Raw genomic sequence first — 17,793 nt, 5'->3', positions numbered from 1 at the left:
TGTTCTGTGAATATAGTATATTAGAATGTTTACTTAAGCATTATTTGGAGTATCAATGAAAACCTAAAAGTTCATTAATAAGACCTGGTTAAATAAATTTCAGGAACACCCACAGAAATGCTATGGGTTGTTTATACACACACCCACCACCACCACCATCACCGCCACCACCAAAATGGCGGGGGGCGGGGGGGCGGCGGGAACCTAAGATATAGTAAATTAAAAAGATGCAGAAGAAAGGTAAAAGTCCACTTGTATTTTCAAAAAATGAAAAGAATACATGTATGCACAGAAAATTGGGGGAAGCTACTCAAAAAACTAGTAAAGGTGATTACCCTCTGAATAGTCCAAATGGGAGACAGAGATGGATGAAAAGGGAATTTTCTTTTTCCCCTACTATTTGAATTTTTCTTTACTATCTGAATTCTTTCCCCATGCACATGTATAACAATTTTTTTCCCAAATGAATTCAGCCAAAGATCATCTCAGCTAAAGCACACTCAACAATAAAGACACAAACTTCAAGGTAAATTTTTTCAAACATTTACTGAACACAAACACCATTTTTTTCCTTTTACACAGCAATATTGTTAGTTTCAAATTAGCTGGGCTATTAGGACTGTAGACTACCATGAAATTAAAAACAATTCTACATGTCAAACTCAAATAGAAAATGTCATGCAATATATAAATCACTAATAGACCTCTGGTGCAGTCAGCAAGTTTACTAAGTTTATTAAAGTCACGTAAATGGTTTGTTTGACAAAAGTGCACAATAGAATGACATCACTGGTTTGTTATAAATCACAGTGAATTACTATAATACAACCATTTAGTTCCTTTACATGGAGGATTGTGGGATGGGGTGCATATTACAAAGGACAGGATCTTTCAACACGTTAGGCCAGTCAGATTTTACTCCCCAATTATGTACCTCTGAAAAGATTGGTTAGCAAAGCTGAGGGCTTTTCCCCTCATATTTTCTCCTCTACCAGTCACTAAGAAATAACAAAAAAGCCATGCATAGATTTTACAACACTTGATTAAAAAAACAAAAACAAAAACAAAACAAAAAAAAACAACAAAAAAAAGATACAAAACCTTGTTCACTTCATCACTTGGCAAAGCTTGCATCTTTGCTCCTTCATTTTTCTGATTAGGCCATACATCATGTGACTCACCCCCCTAAATGAAAAGTTGTTAATAATTTAGCAATACGCACCCCTGCACACACATCAAGATACACTCCCCATAACCATCAAGTCAGTGTCCCTTCCCTACACGTTAACACAAAGGAACACACCACAAACCTAGGACTAGGGACCACATTTACTTTATAGTTTTAAAAATTAATATATCTATCACCACTATCAGCGTAGTATTTATTTTAGATCCCATACCTGGGGGAGGGAATGCTATATAACCCAGCCCATCTGAAGATTTGGGCAAATCTGCCAGAAATGTATAAGAAAGCCCTGCAATGAACCATACGTAACCGGGAGCTTTCTACTTTCCAGAGAGAGTATCCAAAGCAGAGCTGTGCATTTTCACAGTAGCAATGAGCACACAGCTTAGAATCTTCTGAACTAGTAAATTTTCATAGAGTAAAAACAGAGTTTAGATTTCTTTAACCCATTTTAATGTTATAGTATAGTCGGTAAGGAAAATAGCATAGTCATCTGTATATTGATACATCTGGCTAGCCTGAAAAAGAAGTTAAGATTTTTACAGAAAATCTATCATAAAAACAAGTCCTTTATACTTTTTTCCATCCACTCACTAGTTCAATGTTTCTAAAACCAGCAAACTGTAATCTAAGGTCCAGCAACTCACTCCTCACCCTGCCCCAGTCCAAACAAACAAAATGCTTCTGCTCGAATAATCCAAAATGGTCTTATTTATGAAGGAGCTGCCTTGACTGCAATGGAGACTGGTGACAAGGTGTTGTTCCCTTGGGATTTCAATTTTCAAAAACACTTGCCAAATGCAGAGTTCATTCTCAAGGAGCTGCTGCTTCCAAATCATATTTTATTTTACATAGTGCTATCATATCTAAGTTTCTCATAATTACTAGATATTAATCAATGATTGTATCATGAAACGAACCCTTCCTGGAAACCAGCAAGACCAAAGCTTGCTTTTTGATGTTTGTCTGTTGGAATTGCCCACAGCAAAGAACCTTAGACTGTGGCCTACTAGAGCAATCCAGAGTAGACTAAAAAAAACAATGTTGTGTCAGAGTTCTTATGCCAAAAATGCCCTCCTTCTTTATCAGTTGAGGGGATAGATTCGCTGCCTATTCCTTGAGTTAAGTAGTTACCTAAACTTGAGAACTCAATTTCACAAACTATATCAAAAGCACAAAACCAAGCTAGGTTTCGCATGTTTTACCCAGGGATTCATCCACCTGGGCCTCTAGTTCAACCAAATTTATGACAATTATTGATCAAGACAAAGAAGTTCTGATTGAATTTGTAATGTTATCAAGAAAGACTTACAACCCAAAGCATAATCTTACCGATAAGAAATAAAATGACAAAAAGGCTGGAAAATGGACAGCCTAAAGTTCTCAGAGAGCTGAGATACAAAACTACCACCTTTCTTGCCTATTTTTCTTATAAAAACAAAAAACAACAACAACAAAAAAACTTAAGCTTGGGAAGGGTTTGGCTAAACATTTTAAAATAATTCTACCAAAACAAATAAAAAACAGGCATGTAGATCACTTGTTTCAAGAATGGTTTTATACAGGTGTTTCACAATACAAATTTGGATTTATTTTACAAGACAGAATTAGATCCTAAGCAATATAGTATACAATGTACTACTATACTATCGTAAAAAGAAAAAAAATCTGTTACCATTAGCAGAGTTCGTAGTTTATTCCACTGTCTTCAAATTATTTCTCCAACTTTGTCAACATTTCAGTCAGCAGGTTTACTTTCTCTAGCATTCAGTCCTCCCTTCTCAAAAACACTATTATTAAATTTTGATGTCTAAATATATACATATAATTATTATCCTCATTTTATAAAATATCTAAAACAGTGATGGTCCTGGGTAGCCAACGCAATGAAATGTTTTTTAAAACATGCAACATTATCCAACATTTTAAGTTTTGGTGTTTAAAAATCATATACATTAATAATGGAACCAACTAAATATCAAGAGTCATAGCCATTCCTCAGACTGTCAAATAAGCAGGCCTTTTCTCAAATGTGTATGGTCTGGTCTGAACTGTGGAAAGGCGTGATTCACTCACCTTGAGAAGGTGTATTTTCTCTTTCAGTCCATGAGAGTTGCCAAAAGCAAGGTAAAGCATTTCCTTGACTCACACCAGGAGGATCAAGGCCAATAATTTTCAAATTAGGGCTCAAGTATCTCCCTTTAAAACATCCAAACAATCTTACTTGTAAAAATTGCAGGTTAGGAAAACAGAAATATATTACCATGACATAATTTACCATCAAAACATTCCTAACTGAGGCAAGAAGACACATGAAGTATAACTACGGTAGCTGTAAAAGTATCTTGTACTCTTGAGGGAAAAGTTTTTAAAGTTCCCCCTTCTAGTCCCTCCCACCCTTCAAAGTATTTCATTTTGTGGGGTATCACCATTTTATTTAAGGCCCCTAGGTGCAGATTTTGGCTTGGTCATTATGTTTTACACTGATCTAACTGCAACCTTTCGCTTATACTTCAAAGAGCAATATTCATACATAAAACTGAAACTTTTCAGGTTTTTTTTTTTAAGTTTGTATCTGATGTTGCTACATCATTATGTTTTTCATTAATGGAAAAAAAAAAAAAAGGCTGTAGATCTTCACTTACAGTACCATGCACTAACGAGTAGCTAAGGCATTCATTTGGCACTAGAGAGAAAAATACAGTTATAGCTAATTTTACTTTATCATTTTTAACATTAATAAAAATAGGTGTGTACCCTTTACTTGAATTTCTGTGATGCTTAAAAGATAGTCACAGAATACACTTTTAGTCTGACACTTAAAATGTTGCCATTTAAACAAAAAAACAAAACAAAACAAAAATCATAAAGACCTCTGTACAGCCTGTCAGAATAAGTGACATTTTGTGGTTGAAAAGTCTGCAGCTCTCAGACAGAAATATCTTTCAAAGTGGCATTGCAAATTATTTTCATCATCAAAAACATTAATTTCCTATACCAGACTAGTGATTTTTTTCTACTTCTTATTACAGACTAAGTAAACAAAGTGAAAAAATGAAAAAATATCCTGGTTCTTTTTCATCTGTCATACACACCTTTTTGGGGAGGCAAAAATAATGCCCTCTGGAAAAGGAGTTTCCAAATTTTAAAAGATACCACAGGGAAGGAAAGGGAGAAACAAAAAAATAAAATAAAATGTGGAACTATATATGACAATTTGTTTCACAAAAAGCACAGCATTCATAATTTTTACATGTCTGTGAGATGAGTCAAATGCAGACTGCTGCAATTTAGATAAACTAAACTATATTAAAACAGAGACTTCAAAGAATTTTAGAATTCAAAGCCTAAAGGCAAATAGTCCACCAATATTCTCTGAAAAGTTACTTTAAGATTATTACTACTTTGTATATGTCACCTAACATAATGCAACAATTTCAATGGATTTAACTTTATAAATTTGTAACTATTATTTATTAGCATATTTTTCAGATTAATCTGCAGCTATATTTTATTAAATCCTCCTAGTGTAATGTGTTATCACTCCACATAAATAATGGAAGAATGTAAATTACCTACAGCAGTTTGGCATGTGCAGAACACCTGCATCCCATTACTTTTAGTGTTCTTTTTTAGTCGTTTTTCCTCATGAAATCCTCAAACCTGCTGTAAGGATAACAGGCTGACAAAGGCTTAACAGAAATACTTTTGTAGGCAGTTTTCAACATTATCAACTTCAAATCATAAATGTTCCTTATTGCATAAACAAAATATTTTCTATTCATTCCTTACAAAAAGAAAAAAGAAAATAGTTAAGTAACCAATATTCAAACACCTTAGTTACACCTAAACAATGTGGCTTTGTTTAAAGTGTATCTGCAATCCATTACCATATGAGGCAAAAAGACAAAATACAGAACTAAGGAAGGATGAAAAGAGAGAAAGGTAGTGGAAAGAGAAGTAGAATTTATGAACACATAATTCTATTGTCTGTGATTAAAGTTCTTTACTTTTTAGCACCACATTAAACGATTTTACACATCCAGTCACTTAATGAAATCCAACAAACTCTTCAAGAGTTCTGGGGATCTGGTCTTGGTAGTTAATGTCATTAGCCCGAACTGCTCGGGCAGCCAGGCACTTGAGACTCATCTTCATTTGAGTTTTAAGTAGTATTTCAGATACCCCAGTTGTACTTTTGTCTAGCGGAGTCTTATTCTGTTTATTTGTCATGTCAGTGTGAGCGCCAGCTTCGACTAGGCTAATGATGATAGAGTGCAAGGTCAAAAAATCACTGATGGGCCTGTTGTACTGAACGATAATATGCAGGGCACTGTTCCCCTCATTGTCCACAGCATTCACCTCAGCACCACAGTCCAGCAGGAGTTTGGTGACAAGCGCATTTGGAAAGCTGCAGACATCATTGGTGTGGAAATCATCAACTGGGGTATTTGAATTGACAGCTAGATGCAGCAAGGTGAAACCTTCCCGAGTTCTGGGATCAAGATGAATCAGGTTGTAGATCTGCTTGTTAATTTTGCACTGATCTTCTTCACTGCACTGTGTTTTGGTGGAGATGCACACTAAATACAGAAAGGTATAGAGATTACATTCATAATTGTCCATAGCATTGTGGACATCAGCATCTGAAATATTTCTTACTCTGTTCATACTCTGTTCTATTTCCAAAACACTGCATCTCAAAACACATTCTATGTCTGGGGCCTTCACAGTTTCATTCAAATGTATCATCTGTGAGAAAACTTGAGCAAATCTAAGAAGATCCTTGTGGGTATTCCTGTTACCTTTCTGTCTGAGGTGCAGGGCGTGAAGCCACAACTTGATACACTGTTCAAATTCCATGTTATCTGCATAAACAGCTCCCCTGTAAATGATGGGATGGGAAACATCAATATTGTCGGCACCTAAAATCCGTTCCCGAACTATAAGGCCTTCCATATGAAGAGCATCTCTGTCTTGCCGAATGGATTCCAGTTCCTGAGGATTTCTACATTCAGTTCTATTCCCATAAGCATGGATTGGTGGGAGGACCTCTTTCTCAAGAATATTATCACCATCTTGAAACCTCTCCAACATGGCTAAGTATAAATAGTGGTATGTCTTCATGATGTCATAATTCTCACGGTCATTTGCAAAGGAGGCACCCAAGAGTTCCAAAGCTTCAATCCGACTTCTTCGGTCACAATCAGCGTGAGAGAGCAACAGTTCGACAACATCAGCTTTACAGCTTTCAGCAGCCACTTTTAATGGTGTCATCCCATGGCCGTTCACTACTATAGCAGCACGCCATTTTATCAGCTCTTTTACAATGTCTATGTGCCCAGCTTCAGCTGCAAAGTGCAATGCTGTGGCTCCACAATGTGCTTTAGCATTAGGATCAGCACGTTGTTCTAAAAGGTATCGGACCACATCAGTGTGTCCCTTATATGCTGCAATCATTAGGCAGGTGTTGTCGTACTTGTTGGCAATGCTGATGTTGGCATTATTTTCAACCAAGTATTTCACAATGTCCAGTCGGCCATCAAAGCAAGCTGCCCGCAGGGGAGTTGAGTTAGTTACTGTAGTGTGGTTCACATTGGCTCCATGACTGACAAGAAGTTTAACAACTTCAAAATGTCCTGCTCCTGCTGCACACCAAAGAGCAGTGGCACCATCAATGACATATCTATTTGTGAAAAGAACAAAGAATTAGAAACTGGAAGCCACATACCCTAACATAAGTTTAAAGAATGTATTCATTTGCACTGACCAAAACTTCAAAGTACAGAATATTAACAAAACATTAGTTTTGGTGAAAATAAAATCAAATAGTTAAAGTAAATCACTTTGCATAGTACTTGTACCTAGTATGAGTCCTATAAACATTAGCTATTACTGTTATTACCGAAGTATATAAACCTAAAGAAAAAAAAATTTCTACTAGCAAAAATAAATAAATTTCACGATTTCCAACCCTTCTTCAAATGATCATACACTGGCATTTTCGACATTTCAAAAATTAGACAGTTTTATTTGAAAGCACCTACTAATTATGCCTCATTAATATTCAATCTTAGTAAGTGTACTCCTCAAATAAGGGTTAGCACTTATTATTTTCAGAACTGGTTCCTACCATGCTTTCTTGTGATACATCCTTAATTCCCATATCTGTATCTAATATCTAAATTTTTGACAAAGTTGTGAAGTATTATGATACTGTGAAAACCATTTTATGGCTTCTACATGTCTAGATGTAGAAATAAACTACCAGATTTTTCTGACTTTTATATTTAACTCATTTAAAAAAGGCAATAATGAGATATTTTTGAAATACCATTTAATAATAAACTAAATGTATTTGCCAAAAAAAAAAAAAGTAAATAAATTTCAGAAAACATAGAGGAAATGTATGGAGATGTGTAACTTCTTTACCACCAAGCTGATGCACTGGCTCTTAAGAGAGCACAGCATATTCCTCCTTCTTAGTATTCCTTGGGTACCTGTTTCTCTAGTAAAAATGCCTCCCAATCCCTACATTAACAATGTTAGAAACTGCTTTGAGGAGAAAAGTATTTAAGCAGAACTTTGCCCTAAGATTATCTAAGCTAATCAAATATTATACTTACTCTATACAGCAAAGAGAATGAAACAATTACCACTCCTTCAACAATGTGGATCGCATACACATAATGCTGAGCAAATCAACTGAACATAGTACATATTATATTATATTATTACATTTATATACGTATATGTAGCGTTAGAAGTCAGGATACTGGTTACCTTTGAGGGGAGGCAGTGAATGGCAGAAAAAGGACTTTATTAAACAAACATGTTCTTTGTGAAACATTTGTATATACACTTTTAATTAATGTATTTAAATAATGTCTCTATATGTTATACATCAATTTAAAAGTCTAAAAAATCTATATGTATATGTGTGTATGTGTATACTGTGTGTCTATGTGTGTTCCTCAACTAATTCATTGGGGAAAAAATACTAACAGCAGGAAACAACAAGCGCTTTCCGAAAACCAAGGAGGTATCTTCCTTGAGCTTCAGTCAATGATTGGACTTTGAGGCTTCATAGTCACCACTTACTTACTGAGTGTCTAAGAAGTGCTAGGTTCACCACTTATATAAAATCAGCTTGCTAGGAGGCCAATCTTTCTGACCTTTTCAGTTTTTCCCCAACCTCCATTTCCCAACTTTTCATCCTATTCTTGATCATCAGACCTAAAAGTAGATTTTTGCAGGAGTTGCTCAGATCTACTGTGCTAGAACCAATAAAATAAGTATACATACGTGGAATTATGAAGGAAAAAGGTCAATCAAAAGTAATATTCACTAGAGCAATGAATTACCAAACACCTCACTAGTGAGTTTCTCACTATACAACCTTATAACATAAGTCAAATTAAACCTCCCATGAAGTGGGGGAAAAAAAAAAAAGAGTACAATCTCTCTGGCAAAATATAAACATCATAGTTTAACCCCAATTAACAATACCCCCAAAACAACACTATCTATTATTTCTGCTGAAAGTAAAAAACCCACTTTATAATAACTCAAAAGCAACTACTTATTCACTGTCAATATGACACAAATGTTTATAAGCAAAGCCTTAAAAGTTACATATGTAGTTACCTATGGAGGAAGGGTATAGGATTGACTGGAAATGTCTTATACCTTGATCTAGATAGTGGCTACATGGGTGGATACTTAGGAAAAAACTCATCAAATTGCACACTTAAAGTTGTGCTTTTTACTACAGGGAAGCTATACCTCGAAAAAAATAGAAGCCTACTTAAGTGTCTTTCAAATTTTTATATTTAAAATGCCATTTAACTGCTAATTTTTTAAACTAACGAATGAATCAAGAAAATAAGACATTACATCCATGATACATTTTAGTGGTTGCCAATTATACCTTCTGCAAACAATTCAGTTCAATTAAAATTCACTTTGTACATTTTTGTCATTATATCCACAGTTCAAAATATTTTTTCACTGCCAAAAATACCACTGACAACAGCAACAGAAAATATCAATATTTAGGAATAAATCTATTGAAAAATATATAAGTTCTCTACATTAAAAACTACAAAACATTCCTGAGATGAAGTCCTAAATAAATGGAGAAATATTCCATGTTCGTAGTTTAGAAAAGTCAGTAATTTTAAGATATCAATTCTCCCCCAAAATGATCTATAGATTCTATGCAATCTAAATCGAAATCCAGCAAGTGTGTGTGTGCGCGCGCGCGCGTGCAGACATGTATCCACACATACGTGCAGAAATCGAGAAGTCAATTCTAAAATGTATATAGAAACACAAAGGACTTAGAATCACCAAGATAACTTTGAAAGAAAAAGAAAATTGGAAGACAAACTACAGTGATTAAGATAGTATGGCACCAGCACAAGGATAGACCAATATCTCAGTAGAACAAATAAGAAGATAAAAAACTCCAGAAATAGATTCACACATACAGAGTTACTTGATTTATCACAAAAACTCCAGTGAAATCCTGCTAGAAAGTATGGTTTTAACAAATGGTGTTGAAGCAACTAGATGTCTGTAGGTAAAAAAAAATTAACCTTAACTGTACACAAAAATTAGAGAAGTAGCATAGACCTATGTAATATGAAAAGTTAAACAAAAGCTTCTAAAAAAAATAAGACTACCTTCGTGACCTTGGGATTGATGACAATTTCTAAAACAGAATGCAAAAACCGAACTAACCATAAAAGAAAAAATTTCATTTTATTAAACTTTATTAAAATTTAAAACTTCTATTCATCAAAAGAAATTGTGAAGAAAGTGAATCGGCAATAGATTCACAGGGAGAAGACATTTGCATTGGATATATTTGACACATCAATAAGAAAAGGCAAACAATCTAATTTAAAAAATAGGTGCAAAGACCGAAGAAGTATACTTCACAAAAGAAGATATCCAAATGACCAATAAATGTATGAAAAGATGTTCAAGATAATTACGCATCAAAGGACTGCAAATTAAAACCAGTAGTTACCAATACACACCCACCAGAATAGCTAAAATTAATAGGATTGACATGATTATACTAAGTGTTGACCAGGATGTAGAGCTAAGCAAACTCCCATTGCTGGTGGAAAAGGCCAGTAGAAATGTAATTTAGTTCAACCACTTTAGGAAAACTGTTTGGCAATAACTATGTAAGTTGAACATAGACCAACTCAATGATCCAGAGCAATTCCACTCCTTGGTATACACTGAAGAGAAATGAATACAAATGTACACCAGAAAACCTATACGAAAATATTCATAGCAGCTTTATTCATAATAGCCAAACACTGGAAACAACCAAAATATTCGTCAATGAGATAAGTAATTGCCATATATTCCTCCAATGGAATCATAGCATTAAACAAACAAACAAACAAACAAACAAACAAACAAACTACTGATACATGCGACTACGCGGATGAAACTCTGACAACAGTAAGGGGGAAGGAAACACAGAAAAGAGTATGCTGTTATAATTCCATTCACTGGAAGTTCAAGTATAGGCAAAACTAATCTATGGTGATAGAAGGCAGGATAATCATTATGTCTGGGAGTGGAAAGGAGGGCAACTGACTGAGAAAGAGCACAAGGAAACTTGTATAGTGATAAAAACATTGTAAATATTGATCTAGAAGGTGATTAATTACACACTGTACACTGAAGATTTATTCATCTTATTAAATGCCATATCTTAACTAAAAATAGATAGTTAAAAACAAAAACAAAAAAAGAGGCACAAATCAATTTAAAGTTTAAATAAACACAAATAACTAATAAATATTTCCAACGTGCCAAGTACTAATGCTTAATATGCAATATATCTAATTTAATTCTCATAAGACCCTCCTCCCAATTATCCTATGAAGTAGATACCATTAATATGCCCACTTTACAGATATACAACTAAAAGGTTTACATGAGATTTAAAACACAAAAGTCCTTTAGAAACTATAAAATGCATCAAATATAAGTATTCATAATCCATGTCATTATCAAACATTTGTTTCGATTTAAAAAGCATTTTTCAAACTATTAATATAACCTAAAAATACAGTTACTATTTAATAATATTTACATAGTTACAATGTTTTCTTACACCTTTAAAAACATAAAATTATTATATGCCAGGAACATGAACCTAAACTATCTAAAACTCAAGAAACATTACATTAAAGTAGGCATTCACATACATCATCTGTAACTCTAGAAATAACAATACAAGATAAATATGACCCTCATTTTAAAGATTAAAAAGGAGATGAAAGTAATTAAAATATTTTTCTGACAATCAAATTTCCAAGAATGATGTAAGAGTAAAAATTAAATTACAAGTATATACTTCACTTGGTTTTTATAAGTTTAATATTTTCCCTGATAAAGCCTAATAATTTCCATTTTTCTCTATTTTTGTATGACAGAAGCCTCAAAAAAGTTTCAATTATCTGTTTTCACTGAGGTAATTAAAATTCTTTAGTTTATGACAAATTCACTACAAACTGTATTTTAAAATGACTAGTCCTACAGAAACATTAGCTGTACTGCATTTTTAAATTCTAAGTCTAAACAAAAATATAAAACAGATTAAAGAGGATTATGATCCTAACATCTAAGACATTCCTTTGTCTATAAAATTCAACTAGAATTCGAAGCATATGCTGTCTCAAAACAAAATATAAACATGTTTATAATAGAAAATAAAAATATAAAAAATTAATGCAATTATTTATTTAGTGCCTATAGAAGCACTATAAAACAATGATCTTTCTAGACTCAATCCAAAATTGCAATGCAAACCCTCACCTTAAAAATCAAGAAACTATAATCTGATATTCACCTTTTTAAACTAAATGTATGCATCATATGATGGAGACATTTCACGATAAAAGATATTTCTGATCACAAGACTAAAGCTCAGCTATTTCCTGGTTCAATATGAAATAAAAGTCTGATTCAAGCATTTGAAAGAGAAATTAAAATCTATTACATGTAAATAATCAGCACTTTATTTCAACCAAAGTCCTTAAAATCATTTATTAGATCGAATGTAGTTCCTGGAAAAAGATACTGGCAATGGCTTTCTAAATGAAGTCAAATGATGCCCCTCACGCCTTTCTTCTACCTGGACATTCATTAAAACTGTTAGTACTAACCCTGACTTTAAAAGTAAGAATACGCAACAAAAAGCCTCAGAATTCCCAAAGGTCCTGTTCCCCTTCCCATCCATGTCTGAAAACCTCTTCTATTACAGGGGTTCCCACAAATTCTGGCACAGAGCAGTCAGGCCCTCAAAGCTCAAGCTAGTACAATATTCCATGGTCACATGACACTTCTCCTTTGTTCTGTTCCATTGCTATAACATTCTTAACATCTTCCCATTCTCCAACTAAAGGTTCTTCATTCATTTCCATTCATGTAACCTGTCTTCTTGTCCACTCATCTATGTCAATTTTGCCCTTCATATATTAAGCCATAAGTAAAATATCGAATGTACTCCTAAAAATGTGAACAAGGACTCAAGTATCATTGTGAAGTTTAATCTACCTGGGTGTTCCCTACCCCCCAAAAGCTCTATTATGAATCCATTTTGTTTTCTAAGGTATTACAGATGTTTTCAGGTAGAACATAGACTTTAAATTTTTAATGGTATTTTAATGTTTTAATGTCTCTCTCTCAAACACACGCACACACACCATACCAACCCCACAAGTACTGTTGCTTAAGTGAGACCTTTTAAAATATCTATATTAGGCAAATAACAGGATAGGTTGTGAACAATTTGGCAAAAAAACGTGATGGTACAAAAATGACTAAAAATTGGGAAACATTAATCTACTTCAGCATGCACAGAGAACCAGTTTGGCCTCACCTGGCCATGGGCCTCAAGAGCCAATAAAATCTAAGGATGGGGGGTTGACCAAGTACCTCAAAGCTACCCCAAAGGAATGGGTGAGCTTCATATTGTGAACACCTCATTCAAGCTAACATTTTCACAATGTCTGGAATGAGTACAAAGTGAAATCATGACATTTGCAAATAACACTCTATCTAGTTTTAAAATGCCAAAATGACTGGGATAAATGCAAAAGTAATCTCACAGAGTGGTGTGAGTGGGGAGAAAGGTAGCCGTGAACTCCAATTCTCCTTTGTTATAATTGGTAAGCTCCTCACAAGTAAAACTTTTTCTGTATCTTCCACACAATATGGCACAGGGCTAGGCCCATAATAGTTATTTAATTAATACATACTACACTACTTTAACATAGCAGCTAATAAGTTGATAATTTTAACAATCCATAAACAAAAAAGATTAAAGAATGCTCAGACAAAATCACAAATGACAAATATTTGACTGCAGTCTGACTCTTAATATTTTACACAAGGATCATCAAAATCTGGCCTCCAGCTCTCTCCAGTGTCCCACGATCTTTCTTAATTTCCCCAGCTTGAATCCCTTTCTGCAACTGCACTGACCACTTGTCATTGCAAGTGCACCATACTACTGGCCCTCTTCTTCACTTTCTGCTATCCTTTAAGGCTGTGAAGCCTTCTTTGATTCTCCCAGGAAATGCTGAGCACACTTCCTCTTCCTGTGCCCTCTCAGTAGTCCGAATGATTTCTATAATCCTAAATGGCATGGCATCTGCAAGTTCTCATTGATATACCTATTTCTCCTGCCGCCCCCAACTAGAATGTCTTCCTCCACAGTGAGAACAGTGTATTATTCATCTCTGTATACCCAAAACCTACCACAGAGAAAGTATTCAATAAATGTTTGTTCACTGCACCCCTTAATGTCACTGGCCAGTGCAGATTACTGGGCAAGGTAAGTTACTTTCTAGACTCAATGCTACATTTCTAGTCATTTCAGGTTCTTTTAATTACTACCTCAAAATACCTTTCTCTTTAATAATTAAGAAAGATAAGCAAAGCCTTCCCAAATGCTTTTTAAAACTGTTTTTTGCCACTATTCTCCTCTCTCCAAATAGGGTTCAGCAGGTTCCTTAGCATCACTGTTCCCAGCAACTATTTTTGCAGAGATTCATATCCCCATAGATGTATGGGTTTGGAATGCTGCTGGAAGTTCAGAGGTCATTCTGCTTCATTCCTCTCCTCTGGGTATAAGGCTGTAGGAATGCAGAGAGCAATAGAAAGGACACAGAAGCCAGTATAGGAAAGCAAACTGCATCAGGTTGCCATCTTTGGTCAACATGAAAGACCATCTCCTTAATGTATACAGAAGTGGTACCAGAGATTAACCACTACCATGGGCTATCATGTCATTAAAATGTAATACTCTAAAATATTTTCCTCTAATCTAAAACATAACAAAAAGCCTTTATTATTTAAACCTAAAAAGGAGTCTGTCAAATTTCAACAATGCCTTAGTCATCCTCAAGAAGTGACTTTTTAAATCAGGTTTTAACCAAGCAGTTTTTAATAACTAAAACTAGAGATATATATTTTTACGCTTGGACCACAACCGCCTCAAAAAAAAAATGTCAGAATAACTTGCTTATGTACTGGCACAAGTCAACAAAAACAAGTGCAATCAATCAAGTAAAATCTTTATGCCATTGTAAAATACTTATGATCACCCAGCACATAAAAGAGGATATTAAACCTACAAATTTGGCTCAACATTATCATACCCCAAAAACATGTTCAATTAAAACAAAAGGGCAAATTTTAACTATGTCAATTTAAATTTTTGAACTCCTCACCTCCAGTAACAGTAAATTATCAAGCTTCCCAACATCACAGGACAACATGTAATTTAATAATGGCATCATCTGCTACACCCGGTCCAGTGACATTTTTGCAGTCAACTTATCTACCCCCAGCAATGTGGAAGAGTCGGAATGTCTGGGGATGTATGGTTGCATGACAATTTCTCAAGAGGCTGGAGCTGCTTCTGGTTCTAGGGGCTTATTTTGACCTTAAAGCCCCAGAAACCCACTGAGGGCTTTACAGGACCACTCACTTGCAAGGGTAAAAATTAGCTGGCCAAATAACTCATCAGAGGTCTTCAACGTTAATTGCCGACCTCGTTCATTTCTGATCTCGATTACAACCTCAATACTGATAAAAGTAAAACCTGAAAAGGCAGCCACCTCTTCCATACTGCTTCTTCACAGGCTATCTAAAGAACATCGATCAGGCGTCAAGACAGAGGGTGTGGCCATTTTCCTATAGAGAGAATAGGATGTAGGGGCCGATGAGGATGAGCAGCAAACCATGGGATGGAGTATTTACCCTGGAAGATGAAGTAGGCATTAATGGGGATGGAAGAGGTACAACAAGGGAGAAGTGATACCCCCATGAAGAAGAGTAAGGGTAGGACCCGTAAAGTGGTAGGTCCGCGCGCGTGGGAGAGGAGGCTGGAGTTGGGGTGTACCTACCCGTCGAAGCGGACAGTGCCAGTCTGCTGAGTCTGCACCCGGTAGTGTTCTAACAGCAAGCGCACCACCTTGGCGTGGCCATTGCGAGCTGCGATGATGAGGGGCGTGGAGCGCTGCCCTCCCTGCTGGCTCACATAGCCTAGCAGATAGCGGATATCGCTTTCAGACCGGTTGAGAAGCAAGGCGGCTAGGGTCAGCACCTTGCCCTCACTGGCCGCTTTGTATACATAGCCAGCCAGGCCTTCCATGGCCGCCGCCAACTCCAACACCCGTTTGGTCGCCACCGCTGCTGCTGCCTTGCGCCCCCGGAGGCCGCGTTCGCCAGCGCTTCAAACCTGGGCCCTCACAGCCCATTCAACAGGGCGCCGTCGCCGCCGCCGCCGCCGCGCCCAAGCTGCTGCGCGGCCCGAGGAGGGTAGAGAGGCAGAAGTGGCGGACTGCAGCCGGGGGCACGTCCGCGACTCAGCCCCAGTAGGCAGGAGGGCGGTCAGGGCCACCCCCAAGGCCCCAGGCACGGGCCATGGGCCGAGGGGATCTCCATGGCGGCCGCCGTGCCGGGCCTCAGGCCGGACCCCTCCTTCCTGCGGGCTGCGACAAGCGCGTGCCCGAGCTACGGGTCGCCGGTGAGGTCCTAGTCGAGCCGCGCGCGCCCCGGATGGCGAATGATGGGCGCGTCTCACCCTACAGGGCCCGCCCGGCCTAAGGCCTGAAACTGCCTCCGCCTCCGCCTCCGCCTCCGCCTCCGCTCTGCGTCCTCCCTAGCTGGAGGAAACCTGCAGGCCCTCGCCCACCGGAGCTCAGACGTGCCAGGCGCTGTCGATGGCTTCAGAACTCCACGCGTGGGAGGCCTCAGGAGCGATGCGGAACGCTCCCGCGGCAGCAGCCCCGGACCTCGGGGCGAGGAAGAATGCGAGCCTCTGCAGACATGGCCGGGAGGGGGAGGGTGCAAGCGGGAGGGACGGTTAAGTGGGGTGTCTCTTCCAAAGTCGACCGGCTAGCAAACGAAACCTTGGTAAAGAGAGGTTCTGCTGCGCGAAATTGGCCCATCTCCAATTAGGGCCTGGATGTCCTCAATGCCCTTGACGCCTGGAGCCTCCCCCTCCCCTCACACGGCCCTGGGGGTCCCTAGCTAGGGGCGGAGACAGAGTGAAGGCACTGAACCTTTACTACCGGTGGTTTAGGGAACCCGTCTCATTTTACCATAGATGGTATAGGGACAGCCTCTGTCTCTGCACTCGACTGGAGGCCCAGGGAGGGAGTTTCGGCCACCTGGAGGGGTCCATATTTGGAAAGGGGTGGCTTCTCTTAACTCCTGAAATGTTGGACGACTTTGAGAGCCACTGCACCAGGCTCTGAGAAGGGACTGGAAGTCTGGCCTATCCTGCCTGGAGAGGGGTATTAAGTGTGTGAGAAACGTTGAGGGACAAGTGTAACTCATCCAGGTGGAAAGGGGAGAGGTATCCTGAGAAGGAAGGCGAGGTCTGTGTTCAAATAGACCAGGACTCTAATCCTAAGCCTGACAGAATCTCAGATATTCTCCATAACCTCACAAGATTGTTAAGGTTTGTAAAGATCATTTATCCAACAAACGCTAGAAATCTGTTTTGTACCAGGTTCTGCTTGGCACTAGTGATTCAGTGACAGACCAGATAGATACCATGCCTTCCCTTCAGAGCCTTGTGTTGCTGTGGGGAAAACAGACAATATATAAACAAATGAAAAGATTAGTTAGTATTATTACCATTTGCTATGAAGCAAATGAAATGGAGTGATGGGGGGAGTTAATTTACTGTATGTTGTCAGTCAAGACCTCCATGACATGTAACAAGAATAGAGGGTATTCTAGGGAGCTAGAATACCTGGTACAAAAGCCCTAAGGAGGGAACAGTCTTGAGTTCAGAAACTAAGATAAGCATGGCTGCAGCAGAGGGGGCCATAAATAGGAAATGAAGTCAGCAAGATGCAAGTCATGTTAAGGCCTAATAACCCATGGTTAAGTATTTAAACTCTACTCATAAAAGTTTCATGTGAGCATTTGAAGAGTTTTAAACAGGAGAATGACAAGAGATAATTTGTGTTTTTAAAAAGATCACCCTGGCTGCTGTGTGGAGAATAAACCCTAAGACGAAAGAGTACAAGCAAAGGCCATTTAGGGGG

At 37.5% G+C, this 17,793-nt stretch overlaps 1 protein-coding gene across 1 annotated transcript; it reads right to left on the bottom strand.

Annotated features, from left to right (window-relative positions):
• Positions 1-527: 527 nt before the first annotated feature.
• Positions 528-16,586, bottom strand: FEM1B (fem-1 homolog B). The gene is made up of 2 exons (XM_016140971.2): positions 15,637-16,586; positions 528-6,872 (listed from the first exon to the last, which is right to left on the bottom strand). The coding sequence occupies exons 1-2, from the start codon at positions 15,882-15,884 to the stop codon at positions 5,237-5,239; spliced, it is 1,884 nt and encodes a 627-aa protein (XP_015996457.1). The 5' UTR covers positions 15,885-16,586; the 3' UTR covers positions 528-5,236.
• Between the last annotated feature and the right edge of the window lie 1,207 nt (positions 16,587-17,793).

This window comes from Rousettus aegyptiacus, unplaced genomic scaffold (genome assembly GCF_014176215.1).
Source record: "Rousettus aegyptiacus isolate mRouAeg1 unplaced genomic scaffold, mRouAeg1.p scaffold_m13_p_3, whole genome shotgun sequence".
NCBI lineage: Eukaryota > Metazoa > Chordata > Mammalia > Chiroptera > Pteropodidae > Rousettus > Rousettus aegyptiacus.
The sequence above is the reverse complement of the archived record's forward strand: the minus strand, read 5'-3'. Positions and strand labels throughout refer to the sequence as shown.